Raw genomic sequence first — 24,672 nt, forward strand, 5'->3', positions numbered from 1 at the left:
TGTTATATTGTTTCACTGTATTGCTGGGCTTGGCCTCATGTAAGCCGCCCTGAGTCCCCTTGGGGAGATGGTGGCGTGGTATAAAGATTTATTGTAATTATTATTATTATTATTATTATTATTATTATTATTACACTAGCCATCCCCTGCCATGCATTGCTGAGGCCCAGTCTGTGTATATGTGGTTTTGTGTGTGCATTATATTTTTATTTTTTTGGCATTTTAAGTCTCTTCCACTGTGTTTCCAGTGTCTTTATGAGTGTTGGTCACTCGTTGGCCTGATAGGTGTATTTTGTCCAAATTTGGTGTCAATTCATCCAGTGTTTTTTGTTATGTTAATCCCACAAATGAACATTACATTTTTATTTATATAGGTAAAAGGTAAAGGTTTTCCCCTGACATGAAGTGCAGTCATGTCCAACTCTGGGGTGTAGTGCTCATCTCCATTTCTAAGCAGAAGAGCCGGCGTTGTCCGTAGACCCTTCCTAGGTCATGTGGCCAGCATGACTGCACGGAACGCCATTACTATATATATATTGTTAGGTGATCCCTCATAGTCCAAGGATGATGGTCCTCCAAGTTCGGTGTTCTGGCGGTGGGTCCGTAGGTGACTGTGGAGCCCTATTGTTGATCTGCATCTTCTCCCACAGTGAGGGCATCGGTTTCCAGGTGGAAGGCGGTCCTGGTCGGTGTTGGCTTGATACGCCTTCCTCTTGGCACGTTTCTCTCTTTTGCCCTCCATTCGTGCCTCTTCAAATTCTATAGCACTGCTGGTCACAGCTGACCTCCAACTGGAGCTCTTAAGGGCCAAGGCTTCCCAGTTCTCAGTGTCTATACCAGAGTTTTCAAAACTCAAAAACTCTCAAAATTTCATTATAAATGGCAGTTCCTAATTGGTTCTGTTGTAAAAGTTGCCAATAATGAAATAATAATTAAATTTTGAAAGTTTTGTTAGAGTTTTGAAATTTTCACCACCAGAACTTTAGTTTTGTAAGTACTTTAGAACCATGGATTGCCCAGGCCTAATACACATACACACACACACACACAAACATATATATATTAGGCCTTGGCAATCCATGGTTCTAAATGGTTCATTATATTGTCATTATATAACAATTTTATAATTGTTATATATATATTATATATAAAAAGGAAGAGGGGCCGACCAAGGGCAAGATGGATGGATGGCATCCTTGAAGTGCCTGGACTGACCTTGAAGGAGCTGGGGGTGGTGACGCCCGACAGGGAGCTCTGGCATGGGCTGGTCCATGAGGTCACGAAGAGTCGGAGACGACTGAACGAATGAACAACAACAATTGTCATTATATGGTTAGCATATCGTTCATTCAATGGGTCCACACTGCAAGTGCTTCGGCCTTTCGAGCTCCAGCATTCCCGGCTGTGCTTCCAAGCTTTCTTGAGGCGCCTGGGATTTGAAGTCCAAGAAGTGGGAGGACCCAAAGATAAAGCATGAAACGCATCCCCGCTCGGACTTCATTTCCCGTGATGCATCGGAACTCGGAGTCGGATTCGAACGTTCGTCCACGGCGAGGGTTAACCCCTTCCTTCCTGGCAGAAAGCGAGGGAGGCGCCCGCTTGCTTCTCGCTTCGCCTCTGGCCAATCGCCGCTCCGCCTCAGTCCTGCGTCAAGGCTGCTTAATCCCCTCCGGCGTGGGATCCGCACTGGGTGCTGGGAGTCCTCTTAGTGCGCATCCTCTGGGGTTTGGAAGAGGAATCCCTACTTTTGAGCCATTGGGAGACTTCAAGCTTTGTCTTGAGACTTCACCTCGTGCACCAGCTTGAACTTTGGGTAATTTTTGGGACTTTAAAAAGTTGGGACAGCACTTTTGTATCTTTTTTATTTTCTCTGTAGGGGTAAAAAGGAATGGTGGGTGTGGTTGGTGCTCTTCTATGGGGAGAGAAAAGAGCTTGGGAAAGTTACATTTTGGGGGCTGCAAAAAGTTATATTTTGGGGGCTGCATAACTCACAGGCTGGTGGGTTCTGCCAGTTGTAGACCAAGGAGTAACTTTTCCCTATCTTAGGTGTGACTTTTGGCAAAAGAGGCTCTTGGGGTGCATCCACACTGTCGAATTGATGCATTTTTGCACCACTTTGACTCTCCTGGCTCAGTGCTGTGGGATTCCTGGGGTTTGTAGCTTAATGAGGCAGAAAAGACCCTGCAAAACTACAACTCCCATAATTCCAAAGTGCATTCACTCTATAGTGTAACTTAGGCATGGTCAAACTTGGGCCCTCCAGGTGTTTTGGACTTTAACTCCCACAATTCTTGGCCTCAGGCCCTTTCCTCCCCCCCCCCCCCCCCAGCCGCTTAAGCGGCTGAGGGGGGAAAGGAAGGGGCCTGAGGCCAGGAATTGGAGTTGAAGTCCAAAACACCTGGAGGGCCCAAGTTTGACAATGTATCCAAAGAAGTAACTTTTCCTAGCTCTTAGTGAAAGATACTCTTGGTTTTTTTCCTTGTTTTGTAATCTCTGCATGCTTTGATTTTTTCAAAAAGGCAGACATGTACCCTTGCAGATGTTGCTGCCATGCCACAGCCTCTTTCTCACTGGCTAAATGCTTGCTTGCAGTTGCAGTGATAAGCTTTCCAAAGAGCCACGTGTTCCTGCTCTTCTGTCTCTGAAAAAAACTACTTGGCAGTGTAATTGTGTGGCTAGGCAAATGTTTTAAAGACAGTGTTGCTTCATATGGTTTCTACTTAGACATGTACATGGGTGTTGGCTTTTCTTCTTCTCCGTATAATTCGCAACCCCTTTTCAACACAGACTGTTGGGATATATTTCTATATGTTTTACAGCTTAATAGTCTCTGGACTGCACGTTTTTTTTAATATTGTAGATTTTCAGTTAACCGGCACCCAATGGGGATAGTTAAACGTCTATAAATGTAGTTTCTGGCTGCTTGAGAGGTACTATTGAAAATAGGCCTAGCAAATACAAGGGCCGAGTGAAAAGTAATGCCTCGTAACTCCTCAACAGATGGCAGTACTGGTATGCGGCAGGTACAGCCTTGTTCAGTAGACTCTTCTCTACAGTTCCATTTTGGCGGGAAGCCTTAGCATTGAACGTTTGTGTTGTTAAAGTGTGCAGTATGGAACCCTGCACAGATGGTTGGTCAATGCGACTTAAGCAACGTGCAGTCATTGAATTCTTGAGAACAGAAGGTGTCACCCCAAAGGATTCATCAGAGAATGCAAGCTGTTTATGGTGATTGTGTTGATGTGAGTACTGTGCGTCGTTGGGTTGATGAAGACGTTGAGAGAACTGTGAGACACTGGTTGTGGAAACAAAGAGTGTCGACTTCAGAAAACTTGTTCATTGTTGGCAGAAATGTATCCAATTGTCTGGTGATTATGTGAAAAAGTGAATAGTGGTAGGTAAAGAGCACATTATAAGGATTATTTCTGCGTCTGATTTATTAAAATATTCCCATTCAAACCCAAGTAACGGAGGTGGAGGCATTACTTTTCATTCAACCCTTGTACTATACCTCTAAACTATAGCATAAGCTTTGTATTGACTTGATATTGATATATTTACAATTTTTTTACCCTTCGCATTTGGCTCAACTTGCCCTTGTTTAATTCTTTTAGCATTTTATACTTTGTTTTATTATGTTTTTTATTTTATTGCATTACTATGTTATTGTTCAGCATTTTTATTTGATGTTATCGTCTGTTTTGTATGTACTCTATTTTGCTTTATTTTAATTATTTGGGCTTGGCCTCATGTTAGCCACCCCAAATCCCTTTGGGGAGATGGTGGCATTGTATAAATAAAGTTTATTATTATTATTGATATTAAAATACAGTTTGTTTATTTATCATGTCAGAAGCAAATCAAGAACACAGTTATAATGTTTAATAATCCACAAACAAAGTTAAAAACTTGGCATTATGGTAAATTTCCTTTGACCAGAAGCTGGTCACTTAAAATGCCTCTGGTGTTGCTGTAATAAGGTCCTCCATTGTGCATGTGGCAGTGCTCAGGTTGCATTGTAGTAGGTAGTCTGTTCTTTGCTCTTCTCCACACTCGTATGTTGTGGACTCCACTTTGTAGCTCCATTTCTTAAGGTTGGCTCTGCATCTTGTGGTGCCAAAGCATGGCCTGTTCAGTGTCTTCCAAGTCGCCCAATTTTCTGTGTGTCCAGGAGGGAGTTTCTCATCCAGTATCAGCCACTGATGGACATTCCAGGTTTTAGTCTGCCACTTTTGGGCTCTCGCTTGCTTAGGTGTTCCTGCTAGTATCTCTGTAGATCTTAGGAAGCTGTTTCTTGCTTTAAGTGGTTGGCATGCTGGCTGATATCCAAACAGAGAATGGGCCAACGATATCTTTCAATAGTGGCTGCTACTCCCTAGCAGATATCAGGTGGTGCAATGCCGGCTGAACAGTATACCGTAATTTCTCCAGCAGTATTAAAAAAAACAGAAATTAAAAGCAAATAATGAAAAAAACTGAATGTGATACAGTTTTTACTGTATTATGCAAACAGGTTTTTAAAAATTGAAACTGTTACTGCTTTGGGGGTTTTTTTTGGATTTTTTGTTTTTTGCCAGTTGGCTGAATTCTGGTTCACTGAGAGTCCACTGTACTGGTATTTGATGGTTTTATTAATTTCTGCCTTTTAAATGTGCGAGATGTTATTGTGAGAAATCATTCTGAACAACACTCAAAACACAGGGAAATTCCAGACAGGAAACAATCAGTACCAGCTTACACCTCCCAGCAAAGGATTCCCCCAGGCAGGAAGCAGTCAGGCTTTGAAGCTGCAAGGCTATTCAGTGCTAATCAAGCTAATCAGTTGCGACATTCACAAGTGCCTCAAGCAGACAAGAGTTCTGTCTTCCACGCTGGACATTCCACAGATATATAAACCTCATTTGCCTAGTTTCCAACAGACCTCACAACCTCTGAGGATGCCAGCCATAGATGTGTGTGAAATGTCAGGAGGGAATGCTTCTGGAACATGGCCATACAGCCTGGAAAACTCACAGCAATCCATTCTTTAGGCTTCCTTGGTCCTCCAGATTTTTTAGACTTCACCTCCCAGAATCTCTGTGGGTTGACATTATAGATGGGAAACAACCCAAAACAACTACAGGGCCAAATGTTGATAACCATGGCTGTAGAACAATCTAGCGTAGTAATTAGAGTATTGACACAGAATTTGGCAGATCAAAGTCCCTTGCAAAACACTGAATGAATCAGGGACAATTATTGTCCCTGAGGCCGACCCACCCCTCAAGCTACTATCTATGATACCTTGTTCTAACTAGGGGGAAGCTAGAGCATACATTTGGCAATAGTAAAAGTATCCTAGATTATGTTTTAAATAACTCCTTGCAGGAAAAAATCTGGAATATAGAGCGGTTTTAATAAACTAATTATTTTAGAGAAATTAGCTCATTAGCAGATTAGCTCATTAGCCCTCATTGCTTGCTATTTGTTTTGCACTTCATTTGCTAACATAATTTCTTTAAAGTAATGGATGATGTAGTGATCATCACAAATAGTACAGTTATTTTTGTACTGCCTAAATGTCATCAGCCTGTTAGTTGGTAGAACTGGGTTTGATAGCAGATAAGCCTACCCCTTTGCTTTTTTCACTGTTTTGAATTATGTTTGTAGATAATCTGAGTGTGGCGACAGCAGTTAAAGAGATGTCTGGATACAGCCACAAACCCCTGCTGAGACCAGCCTTGGCCCTTGTAATGGTGCTTTTCCTCACCTATGTGGGTGTCACCAGTGCCCAGCACCAGCGGAGTGAGGCCAAGCGAGAGAAACGAGTGGAACCTGACTTTCTGGCCCAAATGTCTCGTACCATAAGGAAGACACTGGAGGATTTAATTGGAAGAGACAACTTCCAGATTCTAAGTGAGGTAAGATCCATATTAATCTGCTTTCATGAGAAGGGCAATAAGTAGCAGTAGTACATGCATGGCTAGAGTTAGATGTTTAGGGGGAAAGAGGGCAATGATGCATGGGATCCTTCAGAAGGTTCATGAATACAGCCAGATTGGATGCCGTTCCCTGCAAAATAAAGCCAACCCCAAGAAAACTAGTAAATTAGAGTAATAGTAAAGTAAATATTTCATCTGACATTAAGTCTAGTTGTATCTGACTCTGGTGCTCATCTCCATTTCTAAGCCAAAAAGCTGGCATTGTCCATAGACGCCTCCAAGGTCATGTGGCCAGCATGACTGCATGGAACACCATTAAGAGTAATACTCTAGCCTTAATCCTTGCTTGATGGTTTTCTATATCATGATATTATAGCAGAGGGAAATATTTCGACATACATAATCATGTCAGAATCTTTCACTCAGGTTTTTCCTTGACATTGAGTCTAGTCATATCCGACTCTGGGGGGTGATGCTCATCTCCATTTCTAAGCCGAAGAGCCGGCGTTGTCCGTAGACACCTCCAAAGTCATGTGACCACATGACTGCATGGAGAGCGCCATTACCTTCCTGCAGAAGCGGTACCTATTGATCTACTCACACTTGCATGTTTTCAAACGGCTACATTGGCAGAAGCTGGGCCTAACAGCAGGAATTCACCCTACTCCTCAGACTCAAACCACCGACCTTTTGGTCAGCAAGTTCAGCAGCTCAGTGGTTTAACCCGTTGCGCCACCTGGGGGCCCATGAAATAGGAGTAATACTGTAGCCTCAATCCTTGCTTGCTGGTTTTCTGTGTCATGATATTATAACAGGGGAAAATATTTCGACATATATAATCTTGTCAGAATCTTTCACTCAGTTGATTCACTTTCTAATCTAATCATCTGACTCTGGCATGGCCAGCCCAAGCTCCAGGGGGGAAGGCTGAAGGAAGAGGACAGAGATGTACTATAACATCCATATGCCAGTCTAGAATAAAAAATGCGTAAGACCTATCAAGTTGATGGGGTTTGTAGAGTTAAATTTCTTTTTGAAATCAAGTATCAAATGGTATGTTTTAAAATGGGATTCAGTGACATGATATGAAACAATAACACGATATTGTTTGGCTACAGAAGTCCACCTCATTTGATAAAAATTATAGAACATACATTTACTGGTCCTTTTTGGCAGCTGCATAATTAATTCTCTTCCTAGTTTTACAGTACTAGCCAGAAACCCCTTGGTTCAACCTACTTACATTACGTTCCTACCTAAACAAAAATGCTTTCCATTTATCATGATATTATAGCATTTATGCTTTCCATTTATCTTACAAGACCATGGTAAATCTCCCCATTAGATCTGTACATTCTCATCTTAGCTTCTTCCTTAATTTCTTCACTTTCAGCATCTGCAGAGTCAGATTGCCCTAACTGGTTAGTACTGGAGAAAGAGATGATTGTGTGGGAAAACCCCTTTGAGTTCTGGGAGCTTGTAACTGAGGCCCCTTCCACACAGCTGAAAAAATACCCCACATTTTCTGCTTTGAACTGGAATGTAGGGCAGTGAGGATTCAGATAACCCAGTTCAAAGCAGATATTGTGGGATTTTCTGCCTTGATATTCTGGATTATATGGCTGTGTGGAAGGGCCCTGAGCAGACTAATGAAGAATTTATTTTATTTACCTTATTTCTACCCCGCCTTTCTCTACCCCAAAGGGGACTCAAGGCAGCTTACATATGGCAATTCTTCAATGACTTAAATATAAACAGTAAGCTTAAAATCAATTGAATAAAAAATAATACATATGAAACATTTAAAAATTATATTCAGTATTCTTCTGTGTCTGTGTCTATCTTCTTGCAGAATCTCTCTTCCGCCCTTTGGATAGTGTCCTCTGGTATTTCTTCAGCTTTGTTGGTTGTGGCTCGAGTTTCAGGGCAGTTCCTTACTTCCTTTGGGATGGCAGGTAAGTCACCAAGAAGATAGGAAAAAAGAGTTGAATGAGACACTTCCTGCTCACTTGTTTACCTACACTGCAAACATAAATCAGGTCATAAATCTATGCTTCCTAATTGTCCTGTTAAATTCAGTGGAGATTCTCATGGAAGTAACCAAGGCTTAAAACAGAGTGTCCACATAATCCTATGAGGATTATAAGAAAAGCCATGCTGGCTCAGACAAAAATCTGTCTAGTACTCCATTTTATACCGTGGCCAACCAGATGGGAAGCCCATAAGCAAGACATGAGTGCAGTGCCGTCTTTCCACTTCATGTTTCCCAGTAAATGGCATGGAGAAGAACACTGTCTCCAATCCCAGAGATAATACTTAGCCATCATAACTAGAAGTGATTGATGCATTGTCGCATTTTAAAGCTGGCTGGGTTAATTAATTAACTAACTTTGTTTTATATTCCACCATTTTCCCCTCACCGAGGGATTCAGAGCGACTAATGGCTCTGTCACTACACATTGTGGCAGAGAGCTCCACAGTTTAATTATGTGCGGTGTGGTTTGATTATGTGTAGTGTGAAGCAGTGCTTTGTTTTATCTGTCCTGATTCTCCTACCACTCAGATTCTCTCGATAACAAGGTGAGAGAAGAGGGGACAGCTCTTCGTACTCACTTTCTCCTAGCCTATTACATCTACTGTACAAATTGTATGCATCCCAACAAGTTTTCCTTAGAGGTTGATAGGGTCATTCTTTAATCCAGCATTAGTGTTTGTCTTTCATGTTATAATGTCCTTGGCTTAGAAAATAATTATGATTGTCAGTGATTTGTACTGAAGCGGTTTTTGTTTTATGATCTCCCAAAGATAGTCTTGATGTTTCCTTTTTTCAGCAGAAAAGTGTCCCTTGTTCTCCAGTTTGTGTCCCAATGCTAAATACATTTCTCTAAATGGAATTTCCTCTAGTTTATCAGGGCTAATTTCAGTCTTGCAACTGCTTCCTTTATTATAGCCCTGTTTCCTTGAGAATATAAAAAAAATCAATGTATTTTAGCATATGCCCATGTAGTGATTATCCAGTAAGTTTAGATATGCCTGTGTAGTGGTCTTGGTCCCTATGTAAGTTTCCCCGAGTCCCTTCAGAGAGATAATGCCGGGATATAAGAATAATGATGTTGTTGTTGTTGTTGTTGTTGTATAAGAATAATGTTATTGTTGTTGTTATAGTGACCATCCAGTAAGTGTTTCTCACAAGTTAATATGATCACTAAAGGGTCTGGACTTAAAGGTGTGTGGTTTCAGTACTGTACTTGAATTTGCTGCTGTAAAATGTATGAAAGCCCCTGGGACCCATTCATACAATACAATTATAGTAATATATTCCTCTTTACTGCTATGCGAACATCTCATGGGATTCTGCGATTGGAGGTTTAGGGGCTGGTATTTAGAATTCCCAGCCATAGCACTCTAGAGTCTCACCAAATTGCAAGCCCAGGGATTTCCCGTGATGTTCCCATGGCAATTAAAGTGGAATACATTTATGTAACATGAATGGGCCCCAGATTCCATACATATTATGCTATGCATCAAGGAGAGCAAAATTTGTATGAGCAGAATTGGTTTTATGCCTAGCTTAGAAAAGTTATTTTTTTATCTATTGCACTCAGACTTCCCCAGCTGCTATGGCTTCTTATTTCTGGAACTATAATCTAGTAAACCATGAAGACATTTTCCCCACCTGCATTTGACAGTCTAGCATTTGAAGTAACCATACAATTTTTCTTGGAAAGAAAGATGTGAGGCTCTAGTATTGGCCAATAGTAGTGCTATAGTAAGAGAGGGAGTTCATTACAGGAGAGATGTTTTGCTCTGGCTGTTGGTAACACTTCATCACAACCTGCCATGAATTGGAATGGCACCATCTAAATTGAGTCCATATAATCCCTTGGCTGTTTGCATTGTTTTCCAGGCGACCATTTGACCCAGTTCCTGAAACGGAGCCCGGATGAGGTCCAGACGCTGCTGCTTTGGGGCTTGGCTGCTCTGATCGGTTATTGGCTGCTGTCGCTGGTGCTGAGCCTCTTGGTTGCCATCTTGAGCCGCATCATGTGGGGCCTTAAAGTGGTGCTCTTTGGGGCCTGCTTTATGTTCATCGTCTCCTCAGTGCCTGACCGCTCTGTGCAGACACTTCTTCTGTTGGCCCTGCTCACACTCTATGTCCTCCTGGGTTGGCTGAGCGGGTCCCACAACTCTGGCACACGACTGGAAGCCAAAATCCGCGGCTTGGAGCGCCAGGTGGAGGAGCTGCAGCGCAGGCAGAGGCGATCGCCCAAGCATCTGGATGACGAATGAGCTCAGAGGAGTCTGTGATGCCAGTGTATCTTTCCTAAAAGGCAACCCCTTTTTCCCTCTTGTATTATGTGACTGCTTTCTAGACTATAGATGCTCTCAGGTAGCTTTTTGTCCACCACTATGCTGGAATAAGTAAGCCCTAAAGCAAACTTCTGTAGAGGATAATGAATGCATCTGAGATAATTCAGCTTCCCAATCACTGCTCTAGTATCTTACTCAAAAGACATTTCTCATTCCTTGTTTGCTTTCTTCTTGGGTTCTTCAGTTTCCCTTATTCCAGAGCTGCCGTGAGCAATTTCAGCACATCTGGTGTCTTTTTTCCACCCCCTTCGAATATCTCTGTACTAGAGTCTAGACCTACCAACTTTAATGTTCTTCTTTTCCAGCGGGTTCATGGTAGACTACTTTGTGTCTTTAAGGATGATGGGACCAGGTGCTGATCCTATTTGAAAAAATTGGTTATCCTTTTCTCCAGAACATATCGATAGTAAAGCCAAGTGCCTCTCTGAAACTAAAGAAGATGGCTGTGCTTGTGACAGTACAGCAAATCAGGATTGTGTGCCCTGCCTCCCCGTGAGCCAGAGATGCCCTTAAAATAAAGACCTCATGATTCTTCCCTATGCAAACTAGCTTTTCTGGGAGGGGGTGCTAAATAGTGTCATGACAGGTAGTGTGTACATGTATATATAAATAAGCCATAGCCCGGTGACAAAGTGAATGTACCACAGCTCTTCCCTCCAAACGGAATTTGTGCCATTAGCAAATGGAATAAGACCTCCAGACTCAATTGCCTTTTCTGCCTATTTTGGGAAGGAGGCATAACATACTCAGTGGTGTGAACTTCATGTCTGTTGCCAAATATATATATATTTTTAAGCTGTCCATTTTAAACAAATGGAATATTTTGTTATAACCTTCCAAATAAAGGCTATTTGATCATTTCTTAGCTTTTAGTGGTTTCTTTCATTTCATTATTTTCTGAAGAAAATGGGTGCAGACATAGGATATCTGATACAAGGCATTTGTGTGCGTCACTTAGTAGATAGCAATAGTTTTTTAGTACTATTGCCATCATTCCAAGGCCCCCAGGTGGCGCAGAGGAGCTGCTGAACTTGCTGACCAAAAGATTGGTGGCTCAAATCCAGGGAATGGGGTGAGCTCCCACTGTTAGGCCCAGCTTCTGCCAACCTAGCAGATTGAAACGTGCAAATTGTGAGAAGATCAATAGGTACTGCTTCTGTAGGAAGGTAACGGCGCTCCATGCGGTCATGCTGGCCCCATGACCTAGGAGGTTTCTATGGACAATGCTTGCTCTTCGGCTTAAAACTGGAGATGAGATGACACGACGACTTAATGTCAGGGGAAACCGTTACCTTTTTACCAACATACTGATGGTTAGGCTGGTGAGGGATGATGGCAACTGCAGTTAAATTTCTGGACATTTCCCAACCTTTTTAAAAGGGTGGGTGTTGAAGCTGTTTGATCACTTTCACAGTGTTTTAAAAATCGCTTCATCTGTGGTGTGCTTCCACATACATGTGCCGGTTGTCTTAGTCTGCAAGTCCCAGTTTCTAAGTCAGTGTGTGTAAAACCATTGTTTTCACAAAGTGGAGTAGATTTTTACCAAGAGTCAACTCATAACACAGCAGAAATTGATACTGACTGTTAATGTAGAAGGACTCTTATAACAACTTCACCAGGTCTCTCAAATGTGGTTTTATTGTGACCCTACCATGTGACTGCTGCAACTTTGGATATAAAACATTGAAATGACTAGGTACTTTGTTTTGAGATTTAAAGATGGTGGAATAACAGCATTGCTGCTTTGCCACCTGTTTGTTTAGTCCACATGCCTCCTGTCCTCCACCTTTTGGGGAGTTGTGTTCAATGGATACAAGCAACATACAAAAATTTCCCTCCTCTCTGCCCAGTATATGTGGTCCAGTGGAAGTAGGTGCCTCCGGTATTTTTACCAAGCTATAGAAGGACATTATAAACAAAAGTTTATAAACATGCAAGAGCCACATTGCTAATCTTACTGTGAAACAGAATGAGGCAGCTGCCTCAGGCAGCAGGTGCTAAGCACAGGGAAGCAGTAACAGCCTCCAGATTGTTTTGCCTGGAATCTACCAGTCATTCATTTCTGTTGGGAAAATAGGGGCTCATGTGACACAGCTTGATCTGTTCCCTTTGGCCTTCCTGCAGTGCTTTAGTGCAATGGAGAAAGCTTTCATGGTGCTGCTGTGGAAGCACGATTCGGCTCCCAGCCCAGTTGCCTGTCTATGTGACATAGGCACAATCTTTGCTTAAGGCATCTAAGCAATGTGGGAGCAGCCCTCAAAACTAGCATTTGCTCTTGATACGCAAACAGCAGTAGAATGCCTATTCTTTCATGATGGGAACAAAAGATTGTTTTTCTAAGGCTCAAATTCACAAAAAGCTGCTTAAACTAGACTTGTCTTTAAACCAGAGGGACAGGTTTACTTGCAACTGGTTTGTCCTGTTGGTTTTTGTGGGGTTTCCTGTACAATTTTCTTTCCATGAACTGTGGCTGTTATGTTCACTCTTTCATGAAACAGCAGTGGATTGTAGCAGGAAAGGCAATAACATTGGTCTTTAATTGTCTTTTTGCCTCTGTCAGGGCGTTATATCCACTCTGAAAGGAGAAAAGGGTTATCCAGCAATTTGTAAAAAGTTCAACCAGTTGGGTATATTGAAGTTGAGAGAAACTGTTGAGGTCAGATTAGCAGGTTTTTCCTGCAGTCTTGGAAGGAAATCCCTATTAAATAATGGTTCCGGAGTAAGCTTGCTGGAAAGGAAGTTCATATAAAAATACCAGTGCTTGAGTAAACATGGATAGACCTGGCCTGTAGCTTGTTAGTTGACCCACTTTGCAGAAAGGGGTCCAGGTTGTGATTTCCATAATTGAATTGTTTACTGTGAGTATGGATTATGGAATCTGTTGCCTGAAGTTTCCTTACTTACAGACAAACTTTGACCAAAATGAATAAGATTTGTATTGTCAAAGGCTTTCATGGCTGGAATCACTGGGTTGTGATTTTTTTGTGGTGTATGGCCATGTAAACCACCTCCACGAAAAAATCATAGTGTATGGCCATGTCTTCTGCCAACCTAGCAGTTCGAAAACATGCAAATGTGAGTAGATCAATAGGTACCGCTCCGGCGGGAAGGTAACAGCGCTCCATGCAGTCATGCCGGCCACATGACCTTGGAGGTGTCTACGGACAACGGCGGCTCTTCGGCTTAGAAATGGAGATGAGCACCACACCCCAGAGTCAGACATGACTGGACTTAGTGTCAGGGGACTACCTTTACCTTTACCTATGGCCATGTTCCAGAAGCATTCTCTTTTGACATTTTGCCTGCATCTACGAACAAGACTTATTTGGAAAATAACTTTAAAGGAGGGTGCTTGCCAACAAGCCTCTCTCTCTAACCCACAGACACACACTTCTTTTTATGGCTGTTTATCTCATACGTATTTTGGAGCCCCGGTGGCGCAGTGGGTTAAACCGCCGAGCTGCTAAACTTGCTGACCGAAAAATCACAGGTTCAAAGCTGGGGCGCGGCGTGACCCCCCACAGTCAGCCCCAGCTTCTGCCAACCTAGCAGTTAAAAAAAAAATGCAAATGTGAGTAGATCAATGGGTATTGCTTTAGTGGGAGGGTAAGGGTGCTCCATGCCGGCCACATGACCTTGGAGGTGTCTATGGACAATGCCAGCTCTTTGGCTTAGAAATGGAGATGAGCACCAACCCCCAGAGTTGGACACGACTGGACTTAATGTCAGGGGAAAACCTTTACCGTTACCTTATACTTTGGGCTACAACTCCCATTAGCCATATTAGCTGAGGGATTCTGCAAATTGTGAACTTAAAGGTTTTTTTTTTTCATTTCCTTAACTTTGCTACCAAAATAAAAATATTTTGCAACCTCACAGCATTGTACCTTGTGTGGAAACAGAATCAATTAAATCAGTTTTAGTTCCAGACTGTAATACCACAAAATGTCAAAGTGTGTGTGTCAGAAGGGGGATACTTCTGCAAAGCACTGCATGTTACGGTTCCTTTTTAATTGGACTCTTGAGTTTCTTGCTGGTGCCACCCTGTTTGAGAAAGCTGCTTATGGAATACAAACGGCTCCAATTGCAGGGTTTCTGTGATCCAAGACAGGAGGCAGTGTGGTTGTTTGGATGAAAGAAAAGGGTTTCATTTGGACGGGTGTGTAATTGACGGCTTCTGCCGCCCTCAAGAGGAAATGTTCAGTGAAGTGAATTCCTGTTTCACATTCATATAAAGCTCCAGTGAATTTGATAACAGTATCAGTCAGTCAAAGCTCCTGGCCTAGAAATTGAGCTCTTTCCTCTTAGCATTTCATGTTGCTAATGAGGGATTAATTCTCGCAATTCACAGTTCTTCTCGGGTAAGCTAAAGATGCTAAGGCTTCTAAACATTTTCATTTCTAATGCCAGCCCTTCTCAGTGTTATGTAAGAACTTCTTATCCCTGCCTGTTGGCATTTCAAAGATATCTCTTTGGAGCAGTGCCAGTTCCACACGGCTGTTTTTAGCTTTTGCAATGGAAACAGAAATGTGTGCAGTGGCATCTCAGGTACCACCACTGTGCTCACTATGGAGTATAGCAATCTCTCCCTCATCATCAAATTTAACCCAGTTCCTATTAAAATCTACCTACAACCACAAATCCAATCCTGCTTACATGGCTGCATTAGCAAATAGTTCTGAGCTTATTGGGTTCTTGAAGCTTAACTTGTTCCCAAAGAAGGCCATGTGGGATTAAACTGAACGAGAAGAGGACATGGATACTGTTTCCCATTTCCCCCTCAGATCTATTGCATCATCTCAGCTTTCCATGGAAGTCTATTTTTACAGGGGGGGTTTGTGTGTCAGAAACTGCAAGTTGCTTCTGGTGTGAGTGTGCTGTCGCACGCTGGGCCTGTGCGCATGACTGTAGACAGGACATAAATTCCATGTGCCCAACGGGACGCCAAGGCTGCCTCAGATTAAAGGCCCTTAGATTCCCCCAAACAAAGTTCTGTAGAGGCTTAAAGTAAGTCCAACAAAGTTATTTATTGATAAAAACAAAGAGGTACTTTAAAGGTTTCTTAACTGTCTATTGGCTCTTGCAATCTTGTTCACTGGGAACAGGCACTGTCTTCTTAACTGTAATTAACTTCTAATCTGGGCAGTCTGTACTTGCCTCTGTTGACCCGGTACCAACTGCGTCTGGCTTCTGCGAGCGACCCTTGCCTCAACAGAGCTTTGTAGACCTCCAGGGAAAAAGGAGTTCAGGTTGCTGTGATGGCCGGCTGAAGTCCCTCAGCCAAGCTGTGGCTGTATGTCTCCCGGCCAAGCTGTAGGGCTGTATGACCCCGGCCAAGCTGTAGGGCTGTATGACCCCAGCCAAGCTATAGAAGACGAAGCTTTTCTACAGGAGCCACTTCGTTTTATGCCCTGTGCGAAACGCTTCTCTGTGAGAACTAACTCAAAATGGCTCCTGTTCCCACTAAAACTCAAAAAGGAGCGGGACCAGGGAACCTAACTATAATTGACAGGTGGCTTGCCCTATGATTGCAGCCAAAAGAAGCCACCTATCTGTTTCAGAGTCCCTGAAACTTAGGACTGCAACAAACATTAAATGCAAAAGCAAACAGAAATGGAGCTCCTGGTACAACTGTACCAGCACAGTGAGAGAATTGGCTGTCTGCAAGGATGTTGCCCAGGGGACACTTGGATGTTTGATGTTTTATCATCCATGTGGGAGACTTCTTTCATGCCCCTGCATGGGGAGCTAGAGCTGACACAGGAGGCTCAACTCACTTTCTCCGCGGATTCAAACCACTGACATCTTGGTCAGCAGTCCTGCTGGCACAAGGGTTTAACCCATTCTGCCACCAGGGGCTCCCTTTTACAGATAAAATTGATCTATTAGTCCCTCTGGAGAGAGATGAAAAAGCAATTGTTGCCCTCTGCTATTTGGTTTACTCTTTCTTTCCTACTGTTCTACTTGCTAAATCTACTGTAGGGACTGCAGCTCCCATACTTTATCACTGACTGATTTGTGCTTCTGAGAGTTGTTATTTTGCTTATTGTTTGATTTGCCTTGTTGTTGTGATGTTATATTCTCTATTGTATTGTGTTTGAGGCTTCGGCCTGTGTAAGCCGCATCGAGTCCTCCGGGAGATGCTAGCGGGGTACAAATAAAGTTAATAATAATAATAATAATAATAATAACACAAAGCATCTGTGAGGGCCAACTTTCTTAATTCTGGTCTAAATGAAACTAAACTGGTGAGTTGCCCAGTTGCTGGCAATCTTGCATAGAGTGATCATTTCATAATTCCCTGGGAGGGGGGAATGTTCATAGAAAAGTTCACAAGGGATATTGTAATTTGAAATTACAAGACAGTGCTGTGTTATTCCAAAAACACATGCTGTGAGTACTTTAAAAATCCTTTCAATAGGCTTGGTTGATTTAAAAAATGGTTCAAAACTCATTTCAGATGTAGGGGGCGCTGGTGGTTCGATTTGGAATTGAATTGCGAATTTTTCCCAAAAAAATGCAGAACTTTCCAAAATTTCCGAATCACTTCGTTAATGGCGGATGCAATTGCGCAATAAGTGAAAAACAGCAAATGGCACTGAGCAAACTTCAGGGGATTCTCTCTCCCTCATTTTTAGACCAATCCTGACAAGTATGAGATTTCTAGTGTCTCCTCAGTAGCAAAGCCCCTAAGGACATGAGCAGAGAAAAGCCTTTGAGCTTTTTGAAGTTGATTTCACAACTTTAGGAAGGATAATATTTTGACTATTTGGCAATGCAAGGCAAACTGAAGAAACAAACTGCACCCTCACACCCCAATATTACCCACCCACAAGTCACCCACCCGTCCCAAACCCCAACAGCAAAAACACACAAGCGGCTGCAAGGCAGCTAGCCAGGCAGGCAACAGCCCTTCTCCCTGCCCTGGTTCTCTGCTGCCCTGCTCCCCGCCCCCCCCCCCCAACAGCAACAACACACAAGTGGCTGCAAGGCAGGCAGGCAGCCCTACTCCCAGCCCTTCTTAGCTTGCCCTGCTCTTCCAACCGCTCTTCTTCCAACCTCCCTTCCCTTTCTCTTTCCCCTTCCCTTCTCAGGCTCGCAATGAGTCTCTGGGCTATGTGCTGCTCTTGATATAGTGCAATGGCTGCCATGCCAAAACGCCCCTCCCCTCCCCAGAACTTCTGCCCTCTTTGGCTGGGAGGCAAGCATCCCAGCATAAAAGCTGCTTGCCTCCAAACACTGAGTCACTTCCGACTCACTTCCTGAATTGAAAGAAAAATGGCAAGAGAAGCTTCGGAAGGGCAAAGGGACTTCCGGTTTTCTTAAAAACTTCAAAATTGCTTCAAAAAGGTGATTTTTCTGACTTTATTCTGAATTATGAAGATTCCGGCGGTACCATGCCTACCTTTCAAGTGTTAGAGCCCTTCACACATCTTAATTTGCTGCAATCCTTATGTCAGCCTCATGTCAGGTGACTGTGGAAGTGACACCTTTCTTTCTGATGGTTTATTGCACAAACTTTAATTCATGCACAACATGATTAAAAACAGTATATAAACTGGGTTGGTGTGAGTTTTTCGGGCTGTATGGCCACCTTCCAGCAGTATACTCTCCTAACGTTTCACCCGCATCTGTGGCTGGCATCTTCAGAGGTTAGAAGATGCCAGTCACAGATCCAGGCAAAACGTTAGGAGAGAATGCTGCTGGAAGATGACCATACAGCCCAAAAAACACAGCAACCCAGTGATTCCAACCATGAAAGCCTTTGAGAACACAATGTATATAACACTACCTTACTACAATGTATATAAGTTGTGTAAAAACATGCATATAGGGTTTTCTTTCTTTCTTTAGATAATTTTTACCTTGCTCCTCAGCTACAAAGGCTTTGTAAGTGTATGTGTATGCATGCAAATAGAAGTATCCCAAAATCTGAGATCCAAAACATGTCTGGTCCTAACCATTTTGGATAAGAGATATAGATATTCAGTCTGCAGTGGAATCATCAGAAGCATGAATCAAGGCAAAGTGGAAATTGTAAAACAAGAAATAAAGCAGAAACATAATCATACTTGGTTTCAGCAAAGTAAAGTGATGAAGAATAGGACATTTTCAAACAGATTTTTAATTATACAGTGATATATTGTGAAGTTTGATTAAATAATATCAGTAAGACTCCAGGGAAAATGTGTTAATATAGGGTTCATGGGTTTAACTTTTGTGAATTTGATTATTCGCAAGTTTTTTTAGTTTAATTTGCTTCACCTTCTTACTCCAATTTTTCTGCTGCCCCAGCTCTCCAATACCTCCAATACCCCAAGTCCCTCACTCCCTTTCCCATCTTCCCATCTAAGTTATGTTAAGATTTTAAACTCCTCCCTTTATCACTTCCTTTACCATCGTCCCTTCAAAGCAAAATCTAGGTTTTAAATTCCTTCCTCCATGAAATCGTCTATCGGACGGATGGCAAGCTATTTAACCTCAGCAGACTGAAAGCCAAAACCAAGGTCACAACAACATCTGTTCTAGAATTCCAATATGCCGATGATAACTTAGTCTGGTGTGCATTCAGAAGATCTACAAGCCATTAAACACCTTTGCAGAAGCATACAAAAAGCTTGGCCTTTCATTGAACATTGAGAAACCAAAGTGCTCTTCCAGCAGTCACCAGCCAGTCCCTCTGCAATGCCAGAAATACAGCTTAACGGTGTAACATTAGAAAACATTGACAATTTCTGCTACCTTGGCAGCTACTGCTCCACAAAAGTCAGCATTGACACAGAAATACAACACTACCTGAGCTCTGTGAGTGCAGCATTTTTCCAAATGAAGCCCTGGCTCTTGAGTGCTCTAGCTGGAGGACAGCTATGACCAGCAGTGCTGTGGAATTTGAAGAGGCTCAAATGGAGAGTAAAGGTGGAAAATGTACCAAGAGAAAGGCACATCAAGTCAACCCTGACCAGGACTGCCTTCTACCTGGAAACCGATGTCCTCACTGTGGAAGAACATGCGGGTCAAGATTAGGGCTCTACAGACACCTACATATCCTAGACTGCCAAGACACTACACTTGGAAGGCCATCACACTCGGACAACAAGAGATAATCTAAGTGAAAGCTGCAGTCCCCATCTTGCAATCAAAGCAACTTCCAGGTTTTAAACATTTTCCCCATTGCTCCTCTCCCCAACTTCCCAATAAAGTGTAATCCAAATTTGCAACTCCTTACTTCATCTCTCCGTTCCCCACATTCCATTGCCCATCATCCCACTACAAGCCTCAGACTGACTTTAAAGCTGAATTCATTGATCCACCTCTTCCCCCACTGACATCTTCGGTTCTCCATCACAGGCTGAGGCTTGTGATGCAACGATAGGCAATCGAGTCTGTGGACATCCTGGGGGAGAGGAGATGGAAAGAAAGAGGATGAGAAGGAGTGAGTGGGAAAGAAGTGGGGAAGGCTAAATTCAGGCTGAAAGATAAGAAAAAAGGAGTGACCAGCTAGGTGAAAGGAGTTTACATCCTTAACCCCCATGAATGCCAAGGACCCACTACAATCCTAATCAATATTTATGCTCCCATCAAACAAGCTAAACAACTGATATTCTAAGAGCATCCAAGAGGAAACAGGTCACACACCACAAAAGCATATGATCATAAGCTATTAGAATGCAAATGTAGAAGACAGAGCACAACCAGGAGAATTCTAGGAGAATTTGACTTAGAATCAAGAAATGAAGCAGGAGAGGGACACAGTTGTTGCCTAGTAGCCAATATAGAAACTAAATGCATTATATAATTAGAAGCAGAAGATGGGAAAACCCAATTCTCTCTGCAAAAGTAAGGCCAGGAACAGATTGTGGCACAGACCATGCACTGCTAATATCAACAATTAGAGTAAAACTAAGAAGAACACTAAACCAACCATCATGCCAAAATACAACCTGAAGACCATTCCCATAAAATTTAAAAATAATGTAAAAATAGATTTGAACTATCAAGTCAGATACACAATAATAATAATAATAATAATAATAATAATAATAATAATAATAATAATAATTCTGGACTGATGCCAGGAACATTGTTAGGGAGGAATGCAAAAAGACTATATGCAGCTAAAAAGAAAGAGAAGTCCTAATGCATGATAGATAAAAATTCAATCAGTTAAGGATGAGGTGAAGCAAAAATAAAATGTGACAGAAACAGGGGCAGAACCTTGAATGCAGCTGTTCAGTAACTTGTGCACAGAGACAAGAGAACTACTGTATAATAATTAATGCATGGAAAGAAAAAAATGACTTCAAATAAAAAGGAAGAATCAGAATCATATCTACAAGATCTGAGAAATCAAAAGGAATTTTAAAACAAGAGTGGGAATGCTACACAACCAGAATGGGAAGACGTAGCATAATTATGTAAACAAAAAAACAAGAGGCTACCTACTGTTAGGACATAACAGGGCATAGAACTTTCCAGTTCAGAGATGGAGGTGATGTGTTGTGGGGTTTCACATCCTATCATTCCCCATGATTGATCATATTAGCAAAGACTAATGAGAGTTGTAGCCCAACAAAATTTGTCAGGTCACATGTTCCTCATTGCTTTTTCAGGATAATTCTATAAAGGCATTGTAGTACTGAACCTGCGACCTTCCAAAAGAATCCGGGGAGCGGTGTGAGCTTCCGCTGTCAATCCCAGCTTCTGCCAACCTAGCAGTTTGAAAACATGCAAATGTGAGTAGATCAATAGGTGGGAAGGTAACGTCGCTCCGGTGGGAAGGTAATGTCGCTCCATGCAGTCATGCTGGCCACATAACCTTGGAGGTGTCTACTGACAACACTGGCTCTTCGGCTTAGAAATGGAGATGAGCACCTCCCCCAGAGTCAGACACGACTGGACTTAATGTCAGGGGAAAATCTTCACCTTTACCTCCTAATTTATCAATAGCGTAGCTTTTAATATTGGGTTTGTAAGTGGCCGAGAGGACCCTTACTGGATGGGAACCAATTTTGCTTGCTTGCATCCTTGGATTAATAGCTCATTTGAATTCAGAAGATGCATTTCCAGTCATGATCTACCAGTTTGAATGTCAAACATTATTTTATATTTGCTAAATCTTTAACAAATCAGATGTTCTATTTTTAGTAAATGGATTAATTAGTGCATAAATGATTGCACCAGAGCCAATCTTTTGATTTGAAAAGCATCTACATTCAAATTGTTCCAGTTTCATGTAAGAGACCTAATTAACCTTTCCTGTTTTTAACTCCTCTGTTAAATAAAATAATATACCATGTGATGATATACAGCCAGTCCCATTTTATGAAACTGGCTCATTATTGAACCTCAGATAAACAATTATTGGCAAACATCTGGCTGAAGATGAAAGGTCACAGCTCTTTTTGTGAAATTCATTTTCAAATGGGTTCCAAATGCAATTTGAGGCAAGAACAACAACAACAAATGCCCAACAGTAATGTGCTGAATATACAAATGACTTTAGATATTGATTTGCCCTAGTTGGATTTAAACCAGCATTCCGCAGATGAAAAGCTTTATATCCTCTACATTCAGCAATCCCTCATATGGGCCATCCTAACCCCTGGAGACAGTTTCTGGAAAGGCAATTGTTGGCATGTTCTGATCTTAAAAGATGCTTATGTTCTAATCTTCTCTACTCAGTCTCACACTCTTTTTTTTTTTCAGATTCCTTTTTAATCGCATTAATGTATGTGGATCCACTGTCCCCTGGTGTTCAATTTTTGATGTAGTGTATATCTCTCATAACTCTCCGGTCCTCTTACTCCTTCTTCTGCAGCACCTTCACCTTTCTTGACTATAATGAAGTTGTTACATACCTGATATAAAGTTGAAAGGGTTCTTTCATTCTTAATTATTTTGTAGGCGCCCCATTCTGATATCAGTAGACACAAAGGTGTTGGCCAGGTGCTTGCAGGCAGCTCCATTGCCAGCAAGGAATGGCGGCAGTGACATGGAGATGATCCATCACCATGCCTGTGCTGATCAAAAATAAAACAACTCTTAGGTGCTCATGGAACAATTTTTCTCATAAAGTGGTAGCTCCAACTCCATGTGGCAGGATAGAGTTAGGAGGAATCTCTTAAAATATAAGTCCAAATTAAGAGCAGTGGCTTCACTAGGATTAATGTCACCCAACATGTTACCTCATGGTGTCAGTGTCATGGATCTCCTCCCATACCAGGATAAGCTGCAATAATGTAGCTAAAATACTGGAACATTTGCCCAAATCAGCAACACACCCTCCCTCCCTCCCTCCCTCCCTCCCTCCCTCTATAAGCAACCACAAAAACCAGCTTGAAGTGCATGCAGAAAAAAGCACATTATTCAAAGTGTTGCTGTAATAATAACAGTTTTCACAGGAACACATGCTACAGTAATTATGCTACCGTAACTATGAGCTGAGATTATGAAAAAAAAAGTTACATCCATGTATAGATGATTTATTAAAATCTAATACATGTATGCAAAACTGCACAACAATGTTATAGATATATCATCCCCTGTCCAAATGGTGTCACCTGGTGCAGTCCAATGCTGCCCTCCCATGATGGACTGCAGAGGGGGAAAGGGGGAAAAGGAGAAACTAGGATAGTTAAGATGCAGCTGAGAAGGTAGGATGATAGAGACTAAATTGGCACTGCCATTGCCAAATAGAATACAACAGGGTTTTTAAAAATCATGTCAGGAGCAACGAAAGAAACTATAAGTTGCTTCTTTTGGGGGAGATTTGGTCGCCTGCAGAGACATTGCCCAGGGGACACCCGGATGTGTTACCATCCTGTGGGAGGCTTCTCTCCTGTCCCCTTGTTGGAGGCCATGTATTTGGAGAGCCACCTAATTCCCATCATGTCAGTCTTGCTGCTCCAGCAAAGGATCACCGCCTTGTCGGGGCGCTGGAGCTTGAGCACCTCAATGATGTCATGAGCGAAACCGTGAAGGGCCACCCAAGACGGGACGGTTGTGGCAGAGAGGTCAGACCAAGTGTGATCCCTGGGGAAGGCAATGGCAAACCACTCCAGTATCCTTGCCAAGAAAACTAAATGGACCAATACAACCAGAGATATGTCGGTATGCCATTGGAAGATGGGACTCCCAGGTCGGAAGATGGCCAAAATGCTACTGGGGAGGAGCAGAGGATAAGTTCAACTAGCCCCAGATGTGATGACGCAGCTAGCTCAAAGCCGAAAGGAAGGCTAGCGGCCGACGGTACTGGAGGTGAACGACGAATCCGATGCTCTAAAGATCAACACACCATAGGAACCTGGAATGTAAGATCTATGAGCCAGGGCAAATTGGATGTTGTTATTGGTGAGATGTCAAGACTAAAGATAGACATTCTGGGGGTCAGCGAACTGAAATGGACTGGAATGGGCCACTTCACATCAGATGACCACCAGATCTACTACTGCGGACAAGAGGAACATCGGAGAAATGGAGTAGCCTTCATAATTAATAAGAAATTAGCTAAAGCGGTGCTTGGATACAACCCAAAAAATGACAGAATGATCTCAATTCGAGTGCAAGGAAAGCCTTTCAACATTACAGTGATCCAAATATACGCCCCAACCACAGCTGCTGAAGAAGCAGAAGTAGATCAGTTCTATGAGGATCTGCAGGACCTACTGGATAATACACCAAAAAGAGACATTATTTTCATTACAGGAGACTGGAATGCCAAGGTGGGAAGTCAAATGACAACAGGGATCACAGGCAAGCATGGCATGGTCTGGGAGAACAAAATGAAGCGGGACGCAGGCTGATAGAATTTTGCCAGGAAAACTCACTGTGTATAACGAATACTCTCTTCCAACAACCTAAAAGACGGCTTTATACATGGACCTCACCAGATGGTCAACACCGAAATCAGATTGACTACATCCTTTGCAGCCAAAGGTGGCGGGCATCCATCCAGTCGGTGAAAACAAGACCTGGGGCTGACTGTAGCTCAGATCACGAACTTCTTATTGCCCAATTTAGAATAAAACTAAAGAGATCAGGGAAAATACACAGACCAGTTAGATATGATCTCACTAACATTCCTAGCGAATATACAGTGGAAGTGAAGAACAGATTTGAAGGACTAGATTTAGTAAACAGAGTCCCAGAAGAACTATGGACAGAAGTCCGAGACATTGTTCAGGAGGCGGCAACAAAGTACGTCCCAAAGAAAAAGAAAACCAAGAAGGCAAAATGGTTGTCTGCTGAGACACTGGAAGTAGCCCAAGAAAGGAGGAAAGCAAAAGGAAACAGTGATAGTAAGGGGAGATATGCCCAGTTAAATGCGCAATTCCAGAGGTTAGCCAGAAGAGATAAGGAACTATTTTTAAATAAGCAATGC

At 42.4% G+C, this 24,672-nt stretch overlaps 1 protein-coding gene across 1 annotated transcript; it reads left to right on the plus strand.

Annotated features, from left to right (window-relative positions):
• Positions 1 to 1,570: 1,570 nt before the first annotated feature.
• TMEM109 (transmembrane protein 109) lies at positions 1,571 to 11,157 on the plus strand. Its single transcript, XM_060771129.2, has 4 exons — positions 1,571 to 1,813; positions 5,650 to 5,900; positions 7,774 to 7,876; positions 9,829 to 11,157. Exons 2-4 carry the CDS (start codon positions 5,682 to 5,684, stop codon positions 10,209 to 10,211), a joined length of 705 nt encoding a protein of 234 aa, XP_060627112.2. The 5' UTR covers positions 1,571 to 1,813; positions 5,650 to 5,681; the 3' UTR covers positions 10,212 to 11,157.
• The last annotated feature ends 13,515 nt before the right edge of the window (positions 11,158 to 24,672 follow it).

Source organism: Anolis sagrei, chromosome 1 (assembly GCF_037176765.1).
Source record: "Anolis sagrei isolate rAnoSag1 chromosome 1, rAnoSag1.mat, whole genome shotgun sequence".
Taxonomy (NCBI): domain Eukaryota; kingdom Metazoa; phylum Chordata; class Lepidosauria; order Squamata; family Dactyloidae; genus Anolis; species Anolis sagrei.

Coding starts and splice junctions, on each gene's coding strand:
- TMEM109 (XM_060771129.2), top strand. CDS start 5,682: ATGTCTGGATACAGCCACAAACCCCTGCTGAGACCAGCCTTGGCCCTT. Junction 5,901..7,773: donor ACTTCCAGATTCTAAGTGAG/GTAAGATCCATA, acceptor ATCTTCTTGCAG/AATCTCTCTTCCGCCCTTTG. Junction 7,877..9,828: donor TACTTCCTTTGGGATGGCAG/GTAAGTCACCAA, acceptor ATTGTTTTCCAG/GCGACCATTTGACCCAGTTC.